Source organism: Aquarana catesbeiana, linkage group LG01 (assembly GCF_042186555.1).
Source record: "Aquarana catesbeiana isolate 2022-GZ linkage group LG01, ASM4218655v1, whole genome shotgun sequence".
In the NCBI taxonomy this organism is placed as follows: Eukaryota; Metazoa; Chordata; class Amphibia; order Anura; family Ranidae; genus Aquarana; species Aquarana catesbeiana.
The window spans coordinates 922,701,398-922,721,356 of record NC_133324.1 but is presented as its reverse complement, the minus strand read 5'-3'; the positions used below and the strand labels follow the sequence as shown (position 1 = coordinate 922,721,356).

The window sequence follows — 19,959 nt, the reverse complement described above, 5'->3', positions numbered from 1 at the left end:
GCCGCAGTTTCAGATCTGCATAATAGGGACTATAAATTGTGGTCGGGTGGGTGTGGGAGCAGGTAGTTATAGCAAGGAGAAACTGGGATCAGAGAGTCTTGCAGTACTTGTACAGGCCCACTGCAGGTGGAGCAAGATGGCCGTCGTGCAGGGACCAGGCCGAAGCCGTGCACCATCCCACTGGCCGCCACAGGAGGAGAGGATACCACACCAACACTGATAGGAGATCCGGCGGCCAAAGCTGGCAAAGATTTGTCTCTGGGGAGCCAGGCAGGCCAGGGAGACCTGAAAAGCCGTCGCTGGGTGTAGCAAGATGGCCGTCGCTCCAGGGACCAGGCCGGAGCCGCGGACCATCCCACCAGCTACTGCAGGGTATATAAGTGCTGTGCTAGCGGCCACAGGCGAACCGGTGGCCGAGGCAGGTAAAAAGCAGTCTCGGGGGAGCAAGGTATAGCTGGGAGATCTTTAGGAGCAAAATGGCAGCCGCTCCGAGATCTAGGCCGAAGCCGCTGTCTGTCCTAGAGGCAGCCCCAGGGCGGTGAAGTCCGGTGATAGCGGCTGCGGATGGCGCTCCAAAGGTCCAGGTAACTCCAAGGGCTAGGCAGAGGACAAGACAGGCTTGCTGAGGTGCAGATTCTAGGTAGGATCAGCAGGATTGAAGCAGGATGATGTTGCAGGAGTATGGGCAAGCGGGGCACTCACTGCATGCGTCCTACTCCATTGCTCTTCAGGCCGCGCCCCCACATGTGCTCTATCTACAACTAAAATTAAAGTTCTGGCTAGAGTTGAGTTTAAATTAGCGATGCACCGTAATTTTGGCGGGCGAAACATATCGGGCATTTTGCAGTTAGAATAAAACGGTACCGGTAATGGCGCCGAAAACGCACGCAATTTTGCAGCAATTTTACTGTGCTTATGTTGTGTTTTTCATAGGTCATATGACTCAAAAACCGCATCATAAATGTACCGCGGGTGCGTTATTGATGCATTCTTGTTGAGTTTTCAAAGCATTTCAACGGGGAGGTGCGTTTTTTTTTTTTTAGCTGACCAAAAATGCAGCAAACAAGGTTTTTAACTCCGCGACAGAAGTATTTTTCTTGAGCTTTTCTTGCGCTAAAGGTGCCAATAATGGCCAAGAATAAATTCATATTCATTTTAATTCATGACATTAATTAAAACGTTGAATATAATAGATTTACCGTATATACTCGAGTATAGGCCGACCCGAATATAAGCCGAGGCACCTAATTTTACCACAAAAAACGGTGAAAACGTATTGACTCGGTAAACAATGGCCATTTGCAGCCTCACTGTGCCCATCTGCAGCCTCACTGTGCCCATCTACAGCCTCACTGTGCCCATTTGCATCCTCACTGTGCCCATTTGAAGCCTCATTGTGCCCATCTGCAGCCGTACCTTTGATCCTGAATTTTCGGTTTTGGCCCCAAAATTTCCTTTCGGTGCAACTCTAGTTTAAATAAAGAAAAAAGTTGAAAAGGTTTTGCATGTTAACCCCTTCACCACCAACCCCTTTTCTCCTCCGCATTCCTCCGGTACAACGCTACGAAACCTGAAATTAGCATTCTCTCAAATACCATTAAACAAATCCCAAACCGTTGAAGGTGTAAGCTGATCCACCACAACGACTTAATCTCGCCAAATATTATCAGCTCGCCGCAAATTAATCCATTTAAATATGCTCCCTATCAAGGTATGTTAATACCAAAAGCTAATGATAATCCCCTGCAATAAGACTGCAAACAACACACTCCAGGTAAACGTGGATCGAGGCTCTTAAAAGGTGCCACTTTTTTTTTTTTCCAGTCAAATGAATTGGTAGGTAGCCGCATTCCTTGAAAACGTTCTGCAATTTTTCGTGTTTGTCATTTCGATGGAAACAGCAAAAAAAAGAAAGAAAAAAAAAGAACCATTCTGTTAAACAGTGAATTTTGTAATGTTTTGCTTCGGTAGTCACATCTAGTAGGAAAAAGATTACACAGCAATGTGGAGTAACCAGAGATGAAGAGGACGTAAAGGGTATTTTTGGTTTACTCGTGGCTGTAGCATATCTTCTCCTAAAGCCCTAAATAGTTAAAGCGGGGCTCTGCCACAAAAAAGAAAGATTTCAATGAATAGTAAATTAAAAGATGATATAAAAAACAGCTTCTTCTGCAATATTAACCTTCAGTCCAGAGATTTTCCATGCAGTACATTTTTGTGCCACTAGATGTCCTAAGTCTTATGCCCACCATCTTTCAACCCAATTCTTCTGGGCCCAGGTCATCCTGGACCTGACCCAAGCTGTGACTGGACAGTGAAAGGAGAATAAGCACAGTGGTGAGCTCATTTTCCTGCCACTCTGCTCCTCCTTCCATGTTTCTTGCCAGCACATGAGTTGTTTGTCACCTTGTACTGTTCTCAGTTTTATGGTAAGCAGCGCTCAACCCACTTCCTCTGAGATTTCCCCCCGCAGTACCGTTTTCTACCACTAGATGTTCTTGCACTGATGGCCAACAGCTGTCAACTTACTTTCTCTAGGTTCAGGTCATCCTGGACCCGCCCCCAGTGAAAAGAGAAGCAGCACAGTGATGAGCTCAACTGTCTGTCACTCTTCTCTCTCCTTCTATCAGCACATTAACTGATTGGCGCTTTGTATTGTCCTCCATTCTGATAGTCAGCATCATTCAACCTGATCACCAATGTAATAGGACACTTTCCCAATGATCACCAATGTAAGGGGACACTTTCCCACTGATTACCACTGTAAGGGGACACTTTCCCACTGATCACCACTGTAAGGGGACACTTTCCCAATGATCACCAATGTAAGGGGACACTTTCCCACTGATCACCAATATAAGGGGACACTTTCCCACTGATCACCAATATAAGGGGACACTTTCCCAGTCATCACCAATATAAGGGGTCACTTTCCCACTGATCACCATAACTGATTGGCGCTTTGTATTGTCCTCCATTCTGATGGTCAGCATCATTCAACCTACTTCCTCTGAGCCCAGGTCCTCTTGGACTCACCCCAAGCTTGTGACTGGGTACACTTTTCCACTGACCACCAGTGTAAGGGGACACATACCCACTGATCATTCACCAATGTAGGGAGCCACTTTCCCACTGATCACCAATGTAATAGGACACTTCCCCACTGATCACCACTGTAAGGGGACACTTTTCCACTGATCACCAATGTAATAGGACACTTTCCCACTGATCACCACTGTAAGGGGACACTTTTCCACTGATCATCAATGTAAGGGGACACTTTTCCATTGATCCCCAATGTAAGGGGACACTTTTCCACTGATCACCAATGTAAGGGGACACTTTTCCATTGATCCCCAATGTAAGGGGACACTTTCCCACTGATCACCACTGTAAGGGGACACTTTCCCAATGATCACCAATGTAAGGGGACACTTTCCCACTGATCACCAATATAAGGGGACACTTTCCCAGTCATCACCAATATAACGGGTCACTTTCCCACTGATCACCAATATAAGGGGACACTTTCCCACTGATCACCACTGTAAGGGGACTCTTTTCCACTGATCACCACTGTAAGGGGGCTCTTTCCCACTGATCACCACTGTAAGGGGGCACTTTCCCACTGATCACCACTTTAAGGGGGCACTTTCCCACTGATCACCACTGTAAGGGGACACTTCCACTGATCACCAATGTAAGGGGACACATTCCCACTAACTATCAATGTATGGGGACACTTTTCTACTGTGTTTCTTTTTGGCCATTATTATTAATTCATTTGTGTTGAAAAATATTTGGATTTGGTTGTTAAATATTCTAGGTATGCCATATTCTTTATTATTTTAGCAGCTTACAGATGACGCTATTTTACTGTGAAATGTAGATAAAATTATTATTATTAGCAGGTATTTCCTGAGACCTAGAAATTATTTCCAGGGTTCCTCCAGGGTAAAAAGGTTGGGAAAGGTTGCTTTACGTCTTCATTTAGTTGACACCATTTCTTTTTTTCTTAATATGGTAGCACTACTAATCCTTCTGCATTGTTTAAAATCAAAATGTTTGAATTCCTCTTTAAGGTGACTATAGACAAACCAACGATCCCACTGAATGGTCACTTTATACCTAATTAGTCAAGCATTGCCGTGTGTCTGGGCTTTCCATAACTTTCCTGCTCAGTTATTATCATCTTGCAGTCAGCACAGCGCATGGGTGGCATGGAACAATTTCACAGCATAAAAATTGCACCGGAACCTGTAAACAGTCAGCAACAAATACTTTAGAAGCTGGGTCAGTGGTCCAATCTGTTAAAGGTCTGGCTGCTCAAGATCTAGGACAGGTGTGTATGGGTAAGGACAAAGGGTATTTTTTTATAACATGGAAGAGGTGAAAGGTGAAGGTCCAACCCAAAGAAACCAATCTCCTTTTGTATACCTCCATCCCATTTTTAGTAGGACTATCCTCGTAGCAACCAATAATATTCCAGCTACCTAAAAGTTTGTAAAAGTCCCACTGTTAACAAGACTGTCCAAGATACTAGATGTGTAATGCCGCGTACACACAGCCGGACTTCCCAACAGAAAAAGTCAGATGGGAGCTTTCGGTCGGACATTCCGACCGTGTGTATGCCCCATCTGACTTTTTCTGTTGGCATTTTCGACGGACTCAGATATAGAACATGTTCTAAAGCAAGTTCGGCCGTGTGTACGCGGCATAAGGCTTGTTAGTTTTAGAGATGGTTGTCCAAATATGGTGACCACGAGAGATGGATTGGGGCTTGATGTACTTCACCGCTTTTTGAAAGGCTGGATTCTATATTTAATGAGTTTAAAGCATCCTAATGAGAATTGCTTCCTAATAAACATTGGTTTTACCAACGAAAATGTGTAAAAGATAGGTAGACATAAATTCATAGGGAGCCAGTGGGTCAGAGCCCATTTATATGTCAGGTTTGAGTGAAGTCATTAGTTCTTCATAAACCTCAAATCCTTACTGACAATAGCTGGTTTCATGATGACTATGGAAGGAATCTGGACCTTTTGCAAACTGTTTACATTATGTGCAGGGTAAGACATCTCTTGACTCTCTACTCCCCCACCCAATGAAGACACCATGGTTAGACCTCATTGACAAGCCCAGACTGGCCACAGGGCACACCAGTCATTTGCCCGGTGGGCCGGGGCCGCTGGGCCGCATGTCCTGCCAGGAACGGTCTGCTGGTGACCAGGCCACGCGACGGGAGGTGAGGTGGCCCAGTCTGGACAGGGCTGACACGGGCTGCAGTCGCCACTCGCCTCCCACTGTGTGGCCATGTCTTTGTCTCCTCTCCTGTTGCAGTGTGAAGATCTGCGCCCTCTGCAGCAACTGCACATGCACTGGATTTAGACCAAACAAGCCGAGCGCTGAGCTGCACCCAAAAAGGTAACTATACTCAGGTAACTCCTAACTAATAGTTGGCAGGGACACAGGCATGACACAAGCTCGGGCACCTTGACAGCCAAGCGGAAACACAGTCACAAGTCATCGTTATTAACCGTGGTGATAGACGGGGGATACAGGATTTCACAGCGGCTGTAGCATGAGGATCGGTTTAGGGTTCTGCCAGTGGAGGGAGGGGGTTGTATTTGGGGGGGTTGTGGGTCTATCAGTGGGGGTTGGTAGTTGGGTGGTGAAGATCTGTGAGTGGGGGGGCGGTGGTTGGAGGAGGGCATCTGTCATTGTTAGGAGAGGGCAGTAGTTGGGGTGGGGGGAAGGGTAGTAGGTAGGGGGAATGTCAGTGGGCGGCAGTTGGTGGGTTTGCGTTGCAGTGTGGGGACCCCCCTGATCCCTGGAGGAATTGGCTGCTCCATCCGGAATGCCCGAGCCTGTTTTATTTCCCAGTCCGGGCCTGCTCATTGATATTTAGATCCCTGTATAATATGCTCCTAAATTATACCAATGTGTCTCCTGCCATGATGAGAAGGCTCTGAAGTGCTCCCATGTTTCAGCTACTTTTTTTAGTGTTCTTTGATTCTAAAGGCTTGTCCACTGCCTTCAGCAGGACCTATCCAACTTCAACACCTTGAGTCCTTTAAGGTCCAATCGAGGTGTGCAATTACTGGATGTCTGTGAAGGTTTTTCATGTAATCAGACAATGGTATATTTAGTAGAAAGATATTAGCCATCTTCACCTTAATGTGGTTCAAACCCTCTGAGTAATCTCTGAAAGGAGCGTAACTCGTCAGAGATTCCCGGAGGTGGAGAGCCCTCTCTGTCTGCTTTGCACAATAAAGTGTTCTATGGAGTTACAGACAATACATGTAGGCTCATTGCAAGTCTGTTGAACTTGGTTCTGTATGTTGAAGATGTTTTGCAACTCATCCAAGGGGATTCATCAGTAAAATTAGTCCCAAAGGAGAAACATGCCCAAGAATTTACAGGCGCATGGGTCAGTCAGTCACCAATCACCATGGATTGTGTCAAGGCAGATACTGGTTGCCCACACTCTTGTTCTGCTGTTCTCAACCAGGGTTCAGTGGAACCCTAAGGTTCCTGCAGGGGTTGATAGGGGTTCTTCTGAGTTGTGGCTGATTGCCCTCTCTCGACAGAGCAAGCAGCATGACTCCAATAATCTTTTTAGCTGTCTTTAAGGGTGGCATTCTGACTACCACTATAAGGCTGGCTTCACACTTATGCGAATTGGATGCGGGTTTCCCCACATCCAGTTAGCATGACAGGAGAGTCTGACCAGCTCTCATGGAGCCGGTTCACATATCTCCAGGGCGGACGCGGAGTGCACTTTAGAAGGGTCTTGTGCTTCTTTGGTTCCATTTCAGGTCCAAATTCAGGCAAAAATTCGGACCTAATTCAGACCTGAAACGGTGAACGGGGATGCACCGGACCCCTTCTGTGCCCCGCGCCCCACATAGTGTGAACCCAGCCTTAGGGGGGTATTTTTCCCACTGATAACCAAGGTAGGGGGCATTCTTCCCACTGCCCCCTGATAAACGAATTTTAGCAGGGATTACACCATGACGTGAATATTGTTTTAAGGGTTCCTCTTGGGTAAAAAGTTTGAGGAAGGCTGCTGCAGCTGATCAGCCACAACTGTCCACAGCCAATCATAGCTCCCCTCCTATAGACTCCACATAGATGATAGCTAAATGAGCATGCTTTGCTTTGAACATATTCCCTGTGCATGGACCACTGAAATCTTTAACTAGTGCAAAGAAATTCTTGTTGGCACTTCTGTAAATAGCCCTGGCGCTATGTATATGTATTCCCCCACTGATAAGTTGTAACCCCCCAAAAAACAATTTATAAGAATTGTCTTTATTTCCTCATAACAACTGACCAGATCCAACCTTGCACTGGAATATGACTGATGGAATATGAGTTAAGTTTGGATTGGCTACTAAAGTGATGAGCAGTTCCAAGAGCTACTGTACCCCTAACACATGACAGCTTAAAACCACTTAAGGACCGCCTAGTGCAGGTTTACTGTGGCAGAGTGGCCCCGCCGCGCTAGATCATGCATGTGATCCAATATTTCCGGATAGGGGGTGCGCGCCGGCTGTCATTTGCTACAGCACAAGCCGATCAGCATGTCCCGCCCAATGATTTGTGGACGGAACCTGCTGATTGACTGAGCGAATGACAGAAGAGAGTGGTAAACAACACAGAGATCTCTTGTGAGGGCTGGGCTCAGCCCTTCCTTCTCTGAGCTGGCCGCTCAGCTGTCGGCTAATTGCCAGCTCCCATATCTCTCCACAGTTACTCAGCTGTTGATCATATCCTGCTCGTCAGTCCTGCCCACTTAAGCAGTCCAGTTGAGAGGATCTCTGCCTTCGCCTTGGTCAACATCACAAGAAGCATCTCCTGCCTTCCTGTTTAAAGACTGGCTTTGCTGACATCCCTTCTGGCTCCAGATCCTGCTTGCTGTTTCATTACATTGATCCCTGACTTCTGGCTTGGCTAACTATCCGTTCTGGGTTACTGAACTTTGGCTATGTTTTGACTACGTTGGTCCTTTTTTACTTTATTTTATTAAACAAGTGTGATTTAACTGTACTTCTGTCTCGGCATACAGTGTCGCACGACCGCACAACTGTCAGTTAAAATAAAGCCGGGTACACACCATTTTTTTTTTCGTTCAACCCAATGAATTGAATTGAAATTGAATGAAAAAAAAAGACAGTTGCGGTGGCAGCCACTGTACTAACTATCTAATGTTAGTGCAGCAACCTTCCCTGCTGTTCTTTTATGGACAGCCTCCCCGCCATAACACTTTGGCCAGCGCTCTTCGCCATTGGTTGAGAGCGCTGATCCAGAGACTGTCAGCTGCTGTTTTTTTTTTTGCTGCATGCTCGTTCCGACAGAAGCCGGCCAAACGGCTTAACCCAGTGCCGTATCTCAAAAAATGGCCTGGTTATGAAGGGGGGGGGGTAAACCTTCCGGAGCTGAAGAGGTTAAATGAAATTTTTTTTTTTTTGTGCTCGGAGTTCAGCTTTAATGTTCCAAAATCCTCTAACATGGCAGCCATCACAAATAATTATCTGCCATTTGCTACAACACAAGCCGATCAGCAGGTCCCACCTAATGATTTATGGCCGGAATCTGCTGATTGACTGAGCGAATGACAGAAGAGAGCTCTGTGTTGCTACACAGAGCTCTCTATAGAGATCAGCAATTTCTGGTACAGATATGGAGGTTTAAAGGCACTAAAAAAAAATCAAATGTTTTACCGCTGCTCACTTGCCATCCTAAATGTAAGTAATGAAGATGATTTGTAAGCGATTTCAAACTGTTTGGCAGCTCTGCGCTCAGGCTTCAAAGATTGACTTTAAGGCGCGAATATCTATACCCTGTGTAGACAGGTACACTTTTATTGCACAGAACACTGTGGGTAGCAGGAAAGGAAGACGACTGGCACTTCTAAAGCAGAAGAGACGGTGATGAAAGAAGTAGAGGTCTAGATAAATAACGGCATGCAGGCGCTGAGAGAATAGCCACTGGATATGTGTGATCCTCCATCAGGAGGGCTATGATAAGAATTAGAAAGCATGGGGGTGGGAGAAGACCGGGGGGGGGGGGGGGGGGGGGATGACCCGTGGGGGGGGTTGAAAAGACCGGGGGGGGGGAGAAGACAGGGGGGGAGGAGAAGACCAGGGGGGGGGGTCCAGAATCAGAATTAGCTGCCTGTGAATAAAGATGATCTACTTTAGGTTGCTGGTAGTATGTTGAAAGGAAGTGAGAAATTGGAGCAGAGGACACACAGCTAAAAGAATACATTACATCCACTGGGAGAGATGCAGAGTAGAGATAAAGGGGACGGTACAGCTGGAGGCTTGGCAGCCAAGATAGCAACTGTGTGCGGCTGCAAGAACTCGGCGGTGTTTGCTGATGTGAGTGTGCGGGAGAACACGGCGCTGCCTCCTCGCAGATTTCTGGGAAATACTGTAGCACAGACGCTTTGCACAGCAGCAGACCTTGATAAATTGGGGCAGGGGGAGTGCAATAAAGCAATGAGGGAGTGTTGTGCAAATGCGATGTGCAAAAACAGAGCGCAGTGCAAATGCAATAAACATAATGCGAGTGTAGTGCACTCTCGTTATGTTCATCGCAATTGCACTACACTCTCATTATGTTCATCTTTGCACTATGCTCTGTTTTTGCACGTCACAATTAGTGCAATTGCGATGAACATAATGAGAGTGTTGTGCAATTTCGATGAACATAATGAGAGTGTAGTGCAATTGAGAAGAACATAATGGGGTTTATTTACTAAAGGCAAATCCACTTTACACTACAAGTGCACTTGAAAGTGCAGCGGCTGTAGATCGCTTTAGATCTGAGGGGAAGATCTGAGATGAGGGCAAGCTGGGCTGATTTTATCATCCAATCATGTGCAAGCAAAAATGCTGTTTTTTCTTTACCTTGCATGTCCCCCTCGGATCTACAGTGACTGCACTTCCAAGTGCACTTGAAGTGCAAAGTGGATTTGCCTTTAGTAAATAACCCCCACGAGAGTGTAGTGCAACTGCGATGAACATAGTGAGAGTGTAGTGTAAATGCGATGAAAATAATGAGAGTGCAGTGCAATTGCAATGAACATAATGGGAGTTATTTACTAAAGGCAAATCCATTGTGCACTTCCAAGCGCACTGCAAGTCGCTGTAGATCTGAAGGGGACATGCAAGGAAAATAAAAAACAGCACTTTTGCTTGCACAAGATTGTATGATAAAATCAGCAGAGATTCCCCTAATTTCAGATCTTCCCCTCAGATCTACAGTCTGCACTTCTAAGTGCACCTGCAGTGCACTTGTAGTGCAGAGTGGATTTGCCTTTAGTAAATCAACCCCAATGAGAGTGTTGCGATGAACATAATAAGAGTGATGTGCAATTGCGATGAACACAATGAAAGTGTTGTGCAATTGCGATGAACGTAATGGGAGTGCATTGCAATTGCCATACCTGCCAACTGTCCCTGATTTGGAGGGACTGTTCCCGATTTGGAGCAATGTCCCTCTGTCCCTCATTCCTCCTCTTTTGTCCCTCATTTTGGTCTGATCTATATAGATGTATATAAAATGCACTTTTTATCTATCAAAAAGTGTTCCCCAGTGCTAAACCTTTCATCTGATTTCTAAATTGCTGCATTTGTAAATTCCAAAAGCCAATATAAAGGAATAATAGTGGTAAAAAAGCACTTGTGGGTTTAACCAACCTTGTTTTTTTTGTACAATTCTCCTTTAAGGGGGCGTGGCAAGGGGTGTGTCCTATGCCCACATACTTTTGCTGATAGGTGTCCCTCATTCCCATCTCCAAAATTTGGGAGGTATGCAATTGCGATGAACATAATGAGAGTTCAGTGCAATTGTGATGAACATAATGAGAGTTCAGTGCAATTGTGATGAACATAACGAGAGTTCAGTGCAATTGCAATAAGCACAGGAAGAGTGCAGTGTAAAAGCGATGAGCAAAGAGAGAGTGTAGAGCAAGTGTGATAAGCACAGGGGCATTGTTGTGCAATTGTGATGAGCACAGATAGGGGAAGATTTACTAAAATTGGCGTGCAAAATCAGGTGCAGCTCTGCATAGAAACCAGTCAGCTTCCAGGTTTTATTATTAAATCTTAATTGAACTAGCTAGAGTTGGAAGCTGATTGGCTGCCATGCACAGCTTCACCAGATTCTGAATACTCCAGTTTTAATAAATCCCCCCCTTAGAATGTAGTGCCCTTAGCACAGGGATAATTTAGGGAACAACTGCTAAGCAAAAGTAAAGTGTAGAGCAATTGTGATGAGCTCAGTGACAGTTTAGTGCAATTTTGATGAGCGCAGTGAAGGAGTAGTGTAAATGAGATACTGTAAGCACAAAGTGAGTGTAGTGCAAATGTGATTAGCACAGCTACAGTGTGGTACAAATGTGAGGAGCACAATACAAGTGTAGTACAAATATGATGAGTACAGTGACAGTGCATAGCTCCCAACTGTCCCTGATTTGGAACAATGTCCCCCTGTCCCTCTTTCCTCCCCATTTCTCCCTCATTTTGGTCTGACCTATATAGTAAAATATAAAAAATATAAATATCAAATGCACTATTTATCTTTCAAAACGTGTTTCCCAGTGCTAAACCTTACATTCAGTTTCTAAATTGCTGCATTTGTAAATGTCAAAAGCCAATATAAAGAAATAGTAGTGGTAAAAAAAAAGCACTTGTGGGTTTAACAATTTTTTTTTGTATAATTCTCCTTTTAAAGGTGCATGATGGGGGGTCCTATACCTACATATTTTTGCTGATAGGTGTCCCTCCTTCCCATCTCAAAAAGTGGGTAGGAATTACAGTGTAGTGCAATTGTGATGAGCACAGGCGCAGTGTAGTCCAATTATGATGAGCATGGTGGGAGGGCAGTACAAAATGTGAGGAGCACAGTGAGAGGGTGGTACAATGTGATGATCACAATGAGAGTGTAGTGCAATTGTGATGAGCACAGGCACAGTGTAGTGCAATTGTGATGAGCGCAGGCACAGTGTAGTGCAATTGTGATGAGCGCAGGCACAGTGTAGTGCAATTGTGATGAGCGCAGGCACAGTGTAGTGCAATTGTGATGAGCGCAGGCACAGTGTAGTGCAATTGTGATGAGCGCAGGCACAGTGTAGTGCAATTTTGATGAGCACAGTGGGAGGGCAGTACAAAATGCGAGGAGCACAGTGAGAGGGTGGTACAAATGTGATGATCACAATGAGAGTGTAGTGCAATTGTAATGAGCACATGGACAGTGCAGTGAGCACAATGAAAGTGTAGTGTTAATGAGATGAGCACAAGGTATTTATAGTGCAAATGCGATTAGCAAAGCTAAAGGGTGGGTAGTGCAAATGCAAGGAGCACAGTGAGAGAGGGTGGTACAATTGTGATGAGCACAGTGTTGTGCAAAAGTGATGAGCACAGGGACAGTGTAGAATAAATGTGATGAACACAAGGATAGTATAGTGCAAACATAATGAGCACTGGGAGATTGTATTGCAAATACGATGAGCACAGTGACAGCGTATAGTGAAAAAGTGATGAGCACAGGGACAGTGTAGAGCAAAATGATAAGCAGAGGGAGAGTGCAGTGGAAATGTGATGAGCACAGGGGGAATATATAGGAGAAACATGTTGAGAACAGGGAAAGTGTAATGCAAATGTGATGAGCACAAGGAGACCGAAGTACAAATATGATGGAAACAATACGAATGTAGTGCAAATATGATTAGCATAATATTGTGATGAGCACAGTGACAGTTTATAGTAAAATGTTAGAGAGACAGTGTAGTGCAAATATGTTCAGCACAGGAGAGTGTAATGCAATATGTGATAAGCACAATTGGGCATATGCATAGGATGTATGCATGCTGCTTTCTTTCCAGCCTGTATGAAAGTGCACTGAAAGATACATGACTGCCTACTACATTATTATTGCCATTAATATTGATTAAAAGAACAGCAACAGTGATCTAAGAAAAGCAAGGAGATACAGGGGCTATAAAAATAGCAAGATAGCATGCAGTGACACATAAAATGCAAGGAGGTAAAACCAAAGAGCTTACAGTCAATTCATGTTTTATATAAATGTACATATATATAAAATTCTCAGATTTCTTCTTTCATTTTCTATGTTCATTATTCTATCTATCTATCTATCTATCTATCTATCTATCTATCTATCTATCTATCTATCTATCTATCTATCTATCTATCTATCTATCTCTATGCCTATGGTCTCTCTGTGTACTATAACTATATAAACTATACACAGACACTGTCTGCTTCCCTTCCGTATAAAACCATTATATTTGTGTTTGGCAGTATGATACAAATGTTGCAAGGATGAATAAGTATAATATACAAACGCTCTGCAGAACAGGTCATACCATAAAGTATTATGTTTTCAATATTTGAATTGGATTATCTAAAGCACACACTCCCAATTTGCCCACCACCCTGTCTATAGCAATCTTCCTATACATACAGTAGTAGCTGCGCTGCACATTTTAATTGTCGGCACAATGCACCCTTGGGAAAGAATCTACAGATCCAAAAAAATATCACTTGTATCATTGACCCCCCCCCCCCCCCCCCCAGTATATTGCCAGCAGGATGCCAGTCCCCACACATAATGGCATTACTACATGCACAGTACCAGCGGAATGAGGATTGAGCCAAGTCTCTGCCCCCTGCACAGTGAAATGCAGGTGGCAGCACACATACACCATACGATTCTGACAGTGCCCGTCTGTACAACAGAGCATTGGGGCTACCCCTTGTACAAACCCAGTTTAATAACAAGAAATGCCATTTTAATAGTAGCAGTGTGCCATCACAACAGATCTGTCTCAAACCTACCAAGGGTATCTATATAAATGCACATAGAACTCAAGAAAAAGATGCCAGCTCAATGTTTCCAGCTCTGTGCCAGTCTCTCTCTATAAATTCCTCTCCACCACCATGCCAGCCTGCATATGCTCAGTTAACTAGCTTGCACCATGCCAGACAACTAGACAGGTGCAGTGTCAGGTTATGATGCCACTATCCCCAGCCAGGTGCCCATGTACTGGATGTTCAACTCAGTGCAGTGTTAACTCGTGATGTCAGGTGCCCATCTAATGGATGTCAACACATGATGGCACTGCCCTCAGCTAGGTGCCCATCTACTGGGTGTTCATCTCATGCAGTGCAGTGCCATCTCATTAAGTCAATGTGACCCAGGTGCCAGCCTACTGGGTATCAACACATGAAGGCACTGTCCTTAGCTAGGTGCCTATCTACTGGGTGTTCATCTCATGCGGTGCAGTGCCACCTCATGAAGTCAATGTGTCCAGCCGGGTGCCAACCTACTGGGTGATGACACTTTGTCCAGCCAGGTGCCCATCTACTCGGTGTCAACACAAGATAACATTTCCCCAGCCAGGTGCTCATCCACTGCGTTTAAACGTTTGATGGCAATGTCCCCACCCAGGTGCCCATCCACTGGGTGTCAACCCATGATGGCACTCTCTGTCCCCAGCCAAGTGCCCATCTACTGGGTGTCAACTAATGACGACACTGTCCCTAGCCAGGTGCCCATTTACTGGGTGTTTGTCTCAGTGCAGTGTCAACTCATGATAGCACTGTTCCCAGGTAGGTACCCATCTTCTAGGTGTTTACTCATTATGGCATTGTCCCCAGCTTGGTGTCCATCTACTGGGTGTCAACTTATGAAGGCACTGTCCCCAGCCAGATATCCATCTCCTGTCAACTCATAATGACAGTGTCTACAGCCGGCTGCCCATCTACTGGGTGCCAGCTTATGATGGCACTGTCCCCAACCTGGTGCCAAACCACCCGGTGTTCATTTCAGTGCAGCATCAACACATGATGGCATTGTCCCCAGCCAGGTGAATATCTACTGGGTTTCAACTCATGATGGCACTTTCCACAGCCAGGTGCCCATCTACTGGGTTTCAACTCATGATGGCACTGGCCACAGCCAGGTGCCCATCTACTGGATTTCAATTCATAATGGCACTGTCCACAGTCAGGTGCCCATCTACTGGGTTTCAACTCATGGGGGGGGGGGGGGGGCACTGTCCCCAGTCAGATGCCCATGTACTGGGTGTCAACTCATAATGGCACCGTCCCCATCCAGGTGCTCATCTATTATGGTTCATCTCAGTGCAGTGTCAACTCATCCTGGCACTATCCCCAGGTTTCTACCATGGCACTGCAAATCCAGTCCTTGCAAGCGCAACCAATGCATAGTTGAATCCAGCTCAAATGCCTGCGATGCCAGTTTAGTTACAAAACACAGCCCATTGCCTGTATGTAAGGAATAAAAAATAAACGTAGCACTTACCAAAGATGAGGAGCAGCAGAAGACAACCAAACAGCCTGACCGAACTCATGTTGACAGATCCCTTGGCACAAAGACTGGAATGTAGGACCAGGACTTCGCTTTTTAGCTCCAGGTTCTGCAGGTAGAGACCTCACACTCTTCCCAGATCACTTGTGCACCTCTTACAATACACATTCCCCCCCTTCAGATCAGACCTGGGAGCCTCTACATCCAAATGTGGCCAGGAGAAGTTTCACTGCACCCCCTGCTGCAAACTTCAGCCACACCACACAGGAGACTCTCCTCCCTGCAAGAACTTTCAGGAGATCCTGCTGATGATGGACAAGGGGGGTATCCTGGCAGGGATGTGGGATCCTGAGATCACAGAGGATGGAGATCCAGGCTATGGACTCGGTGGGGAGGTTAAATCCTGAGAAGTGGTGCCTTGGTATCCTTGTAGGAGTCCAGAGGAGAGGATGGAGGTATCCTTGGTGGAAAACAAACAAACAAAAAAAAAAGACAGAGAGGATCCTTGTATTATCCTGAGCAGGTCCTTGGGGGGGTCAGCACAATGACAGGTACCCTTTAGATCCACACACACTGCTGCTGCTGCTGTCAATCAGATGCTTGCTGGGCTGGTTGCTGTGATTACATCCTGCGCTCCAGCTCTGCACAATGCAAGGCAAAGCACTGGCAGCCTCAGGTCTATGGCTCAGCGCTAGAACAGAGCTGGTCTCTGCTGCCTGTCACTGCACACAGCTTTGGAGGGTTTTAAAGGGACAGAAGCAGCCATAAATCGTCTGGAGCAGCAGCTTTCTCCATCAGCAGATCCTCCCTCACTTGTACATTGCCTGACAGTGGTGGAAAGCAAGCACAGTCTATCAATCACATGGAGGAGAGCACCCTAAGATGGGGACTGCAGGGAGAGGGCTGCAGCTGAGAGGTTGCTCAGGGGGGACCCCCAGCAAACATTTGCCCAGCACACAGGTCAGATGAGATGGGGGGCTGCTGCCTGCACCAGTGCACCTTGCTTTGTCAGTTTTCTGAAGGATGACCTCTAGAATCCCGACATTATTATTTACTGGTAAGATAGGAGGAGATGCAAACCCTAAGGGGCATATTGTGGTAATCTAACATTCACCAAAGGCTGGTTGCAGGTGAAACTGCCAGGTGCATGTGTTTGATATGGCAGTGATTGATTCAAAACCAGTGAATGTTTTGTGAAAGTCCCATTCACTGCTGTATAAGTCTGCAGCTGCAGTATTTTGGTTTTGTGTTGCCCTAGGCAAGGCTAAAATCAGCCAGCCCCCCCCCCCCCCCCCATCTAGATTTGCCCCGCCCCAGGAGCTTTACATAGTTACATAGTTAGGTTGAAAAAAGACCATCTAGTTCAACCAAAAAAAAACAAATACAATCCCATATACACAATCCTTCACCCACAGTTGATCCAGAGGAAGGCGAAAAACCCCACCAAAGCATGATCCAATTTGCTCCAGCAGGGGAAAAAATTCCTTCCTGATCCCCAATCGGATTTTCCCTGGATCAACTTTACCTATAAATGTCCGTATCCAGTTATATTATGTACATTTAGGAAAAAATCCAGTTTCCTAAAACAACCTACTGAGCTGGCCAGAACCACTGGAGGGCGTCTATTCCACATTTTCACAGCTCTTACTGTGAAGAAACCTTTCCGTATTTAGAGATGAAATCTTTTTGTAAAGTGTGCCCCCTTGTCCTCTGTGATGACTTTAGGCTACTTTCACAATGAGGAGCTTTACAGGCACTACAGCCCTAAAAATAAAAATAGCGCCTGTATAGCGCCTGTAAAGCTCTCCTGTGTCCCCAGTGTGAAAGCCCGAGTGCTTTCACACTGGAGAGGTGCACTTGTAGGACGGTCAAAAAAGTCCTGCAAGCCGCATCTTTGCAGCGCTGTAGGAGCGGTGTATTCACCGCTCCTAAAGCTCCCCTTCCCATTGAAATCAATGGGGCAGCGCCGCAAATCTGCCAGCAAAGCACCACTGCAGCGGCGCTTTGCGGGTGGTTTTAACCCTTTTTCGGCCGCTAGCGGGGGTTAAAACCGCCCCGCTTGTGGCCGAATAGCGCCGCTAAAACGACGGTAAAGTGGCACTAAATATAGCGCCGCTTTACCACCGGCGCCCTCCCGCCCCAGTGTGAAAATAGCCTAAAAGTGAATAACTCAACACCAAGTTCACTATATGCACTGCCCGAGGGCCCCATGCCACTAAGGGGCCCCATCAGGATTGCCAGCCTCAATAAAACCAGGAACAGTATGTAAAAATCTGTGTTTTTTAAAAAATCCCAAGATTATAGCTGCCCCGCCTCTCCAGTACCTTTTCAGTGTGTGTATGTGTATTCTGTGTGTGTATACTGTGTGTGTATATTGTGTGTCTGTGTATGTATACTGTATGTGTGTGTGTATACTGTGTGGCCCGATAATCTATTGCTTGGGGACCCCATAATCTCCTATTGCCTGGGGACCCCATAATCTCCTATTGCCCGGGGGCCCCATAATCTCCTATTGCCCGGGGGCCCTATAATCTTCTCCTATTGCCTGGGGGGCCCATGAGTTGTCAGTCCGCCCCTGATGGACCCCTTATATATTTATACATGTTGATCATATCTCCCCTTAATCTCCTCTTCTCAAGAGAGAATAAATTCAGTTCCTCTAATCTTTCCTCATAGCTGAGCTCCTCCATGCCTCTTTTCAGTTTGGTTGCCCTTCTCTGCACTTTCTCCAGTTCCCCGATATCCCTTTTGAGAACTGGTGCCCAAAACTCAACTGCATATTCCAGATGAGGTCTTACTAATGATTTGTACAGAGGCAAAATGATATCTCCATCTCTGGAGTCCATACCTCACTTAATACAAGAAAGGACTTTGCTCGCTTTGGAAACCGCAGCTTGGCATTGCATGCTATTATTGAACTTAGGATCTACCAAACCCCCCAGATCCTTCACAATCTTTAAAACTGCACACGCCTGTGCAATGGTGGCAAATGATGTGAATTTTACTACCCATAAGTGAAGAAAACCACTCCCACACCGCCCACCGCAGATTTACTGCAGCAGGATGGCCCGGCTTCGCAAAACAATGAGTACATTGTTTGCTCTTCGGGGTCTCGGGCGCGCGTGTGCACTGCCATCGACCCGCTCCCGCTGTGATTAGACACAGCGGGAGCCAATCAGCAGGTCCAGCGGCCGCAATGGCTCCACCGATTGTTCGTAGAAGAGGCAGAACTGCGGTCTACCTATGTAAACAAAGCAGATCGCCGTTCTGTCAGAGAGGAAGAAAGAGATCTTGTGTTCCTGCTAATCAGGAACACAGATCTCTCTCTCTTCCTCCGGTTCAGCCATCTCCCACACAGTTAGAAAGCACTTGCTAGGAACACATTTAACCCTTTGATCGCCCCTGATGTTAACCCCCTCCCTGCCAGTTTCATTTATACAGTGACAGTGCATTTTTTTAGCACTGATCACTGTATTAGTGTCACTGGTCCCCGAAAAGTGTCTCTTAGTGTCCGATTTGTCCGCCGCAATGTCGCAGTCCCACTAAAAATCGCTGATTACTAGTATAAATAAAAATGCCATAAAAATATCCCATAGTTTGTAGAAGCAATACCTTTTGCGCAAACCAATCAATATACGCTAATTTGGATTTTTTGTTTTTACCAAAAACATGTAACTGAATACATATTGTCTAAATTGATGAATATCATTTACATTTTTTACATTTTTTTTTTATTGGATATTTATTATAGCAAAAAGTTAAAAATATTGTTTTTTTTTTTTCAAAATTGTCGGTCTTCTTTTGTTGATAGCGCAAAAAATAAAAACCGCAGAGGTGATCAAATACCACCAAAAGAAAGCTCTATTTGTGGGGAAAAAAAGGACATCAATTTTGTTTGGGTACAATGCCGCACAATTGCGCAATTGTCAGGTAAAGCAAAACAGTGACGTAACGCTAAAAATTGACCCGGTCAGGAAGGGGGTAAAACCTTCCGGGGATGAAGTGGTAAAAAGCCTTTACAGGTTACCACTTTAGATTTACAGAGGAGGTCTGGTGCTGGAATTACTTTAGGCTCACAGTGTTACCTCATGTGTGGGACGCTGTTTGTGTGCGTGTGGGACCGATTCGCACTTTCGCCTGTGCGAGAGAGCACGGGACGATGGGGGGACTTATTTTTCAGTAATAATTTTATTTATTTATTTATTTGTTTACACTTAATTTAATTAAGTTAATTAATTTAACGTTAATGTTTTTTTTGTTATCACTTTTATTGCTGTCACAAGGAATGTAAACATCCTTCTTGCTGTCATCCTATTGCTGTCATAAGGAATGTAAACATCCTTGTGACAGCAATAGGCATGTGACAGGTACTCTTTATAAGACCCCCAAATCACTCCGCTGCACTTAAAAGCATTCAAATACCTGTGTTTCTGATTTTTAACTTTTGATTTTTTTTTAAACTGGCACTGATGGTTTCCGAGTAAACCAGAAGTGATGTCATCTCATTGCTTCCAATTTACTTTTACGAACAGCCGATCAAAGCCGATCCCAGCTTTGCATGGCTGTCTGGCCAGCTGACGGACATGCGGGCCG

The 19,959-nt window shown here is 45.5% G+C and overlaps 1 protein-coding gene across 1 annotated transcript in view; it reads right to left on the bottom strand.

The window, feature by feature from the left end:
- The window catches only part of GFRA4 (GDNF family receptor alpha 4), a 701,474-nt gene extending 685,268 nt beyond the window's left edge, over window positions 1–16,206 (bottom strand). Inside the window, exon 1 of the mRNA XM_073611024.1 lies at window positions 15,361–16,206. Coding sequence (XP_073467125.1) covers window positions 15,361–15,409 — 49 coding nt within the window. The 5' untranslated portion in view covers window positions 15,410–16,206. The remainder of the gene's footprint in view (window positions 1–15,360) is intronic.
- Window positions 16,207–19,959: the final 3,753 nt, after the last annotated feature.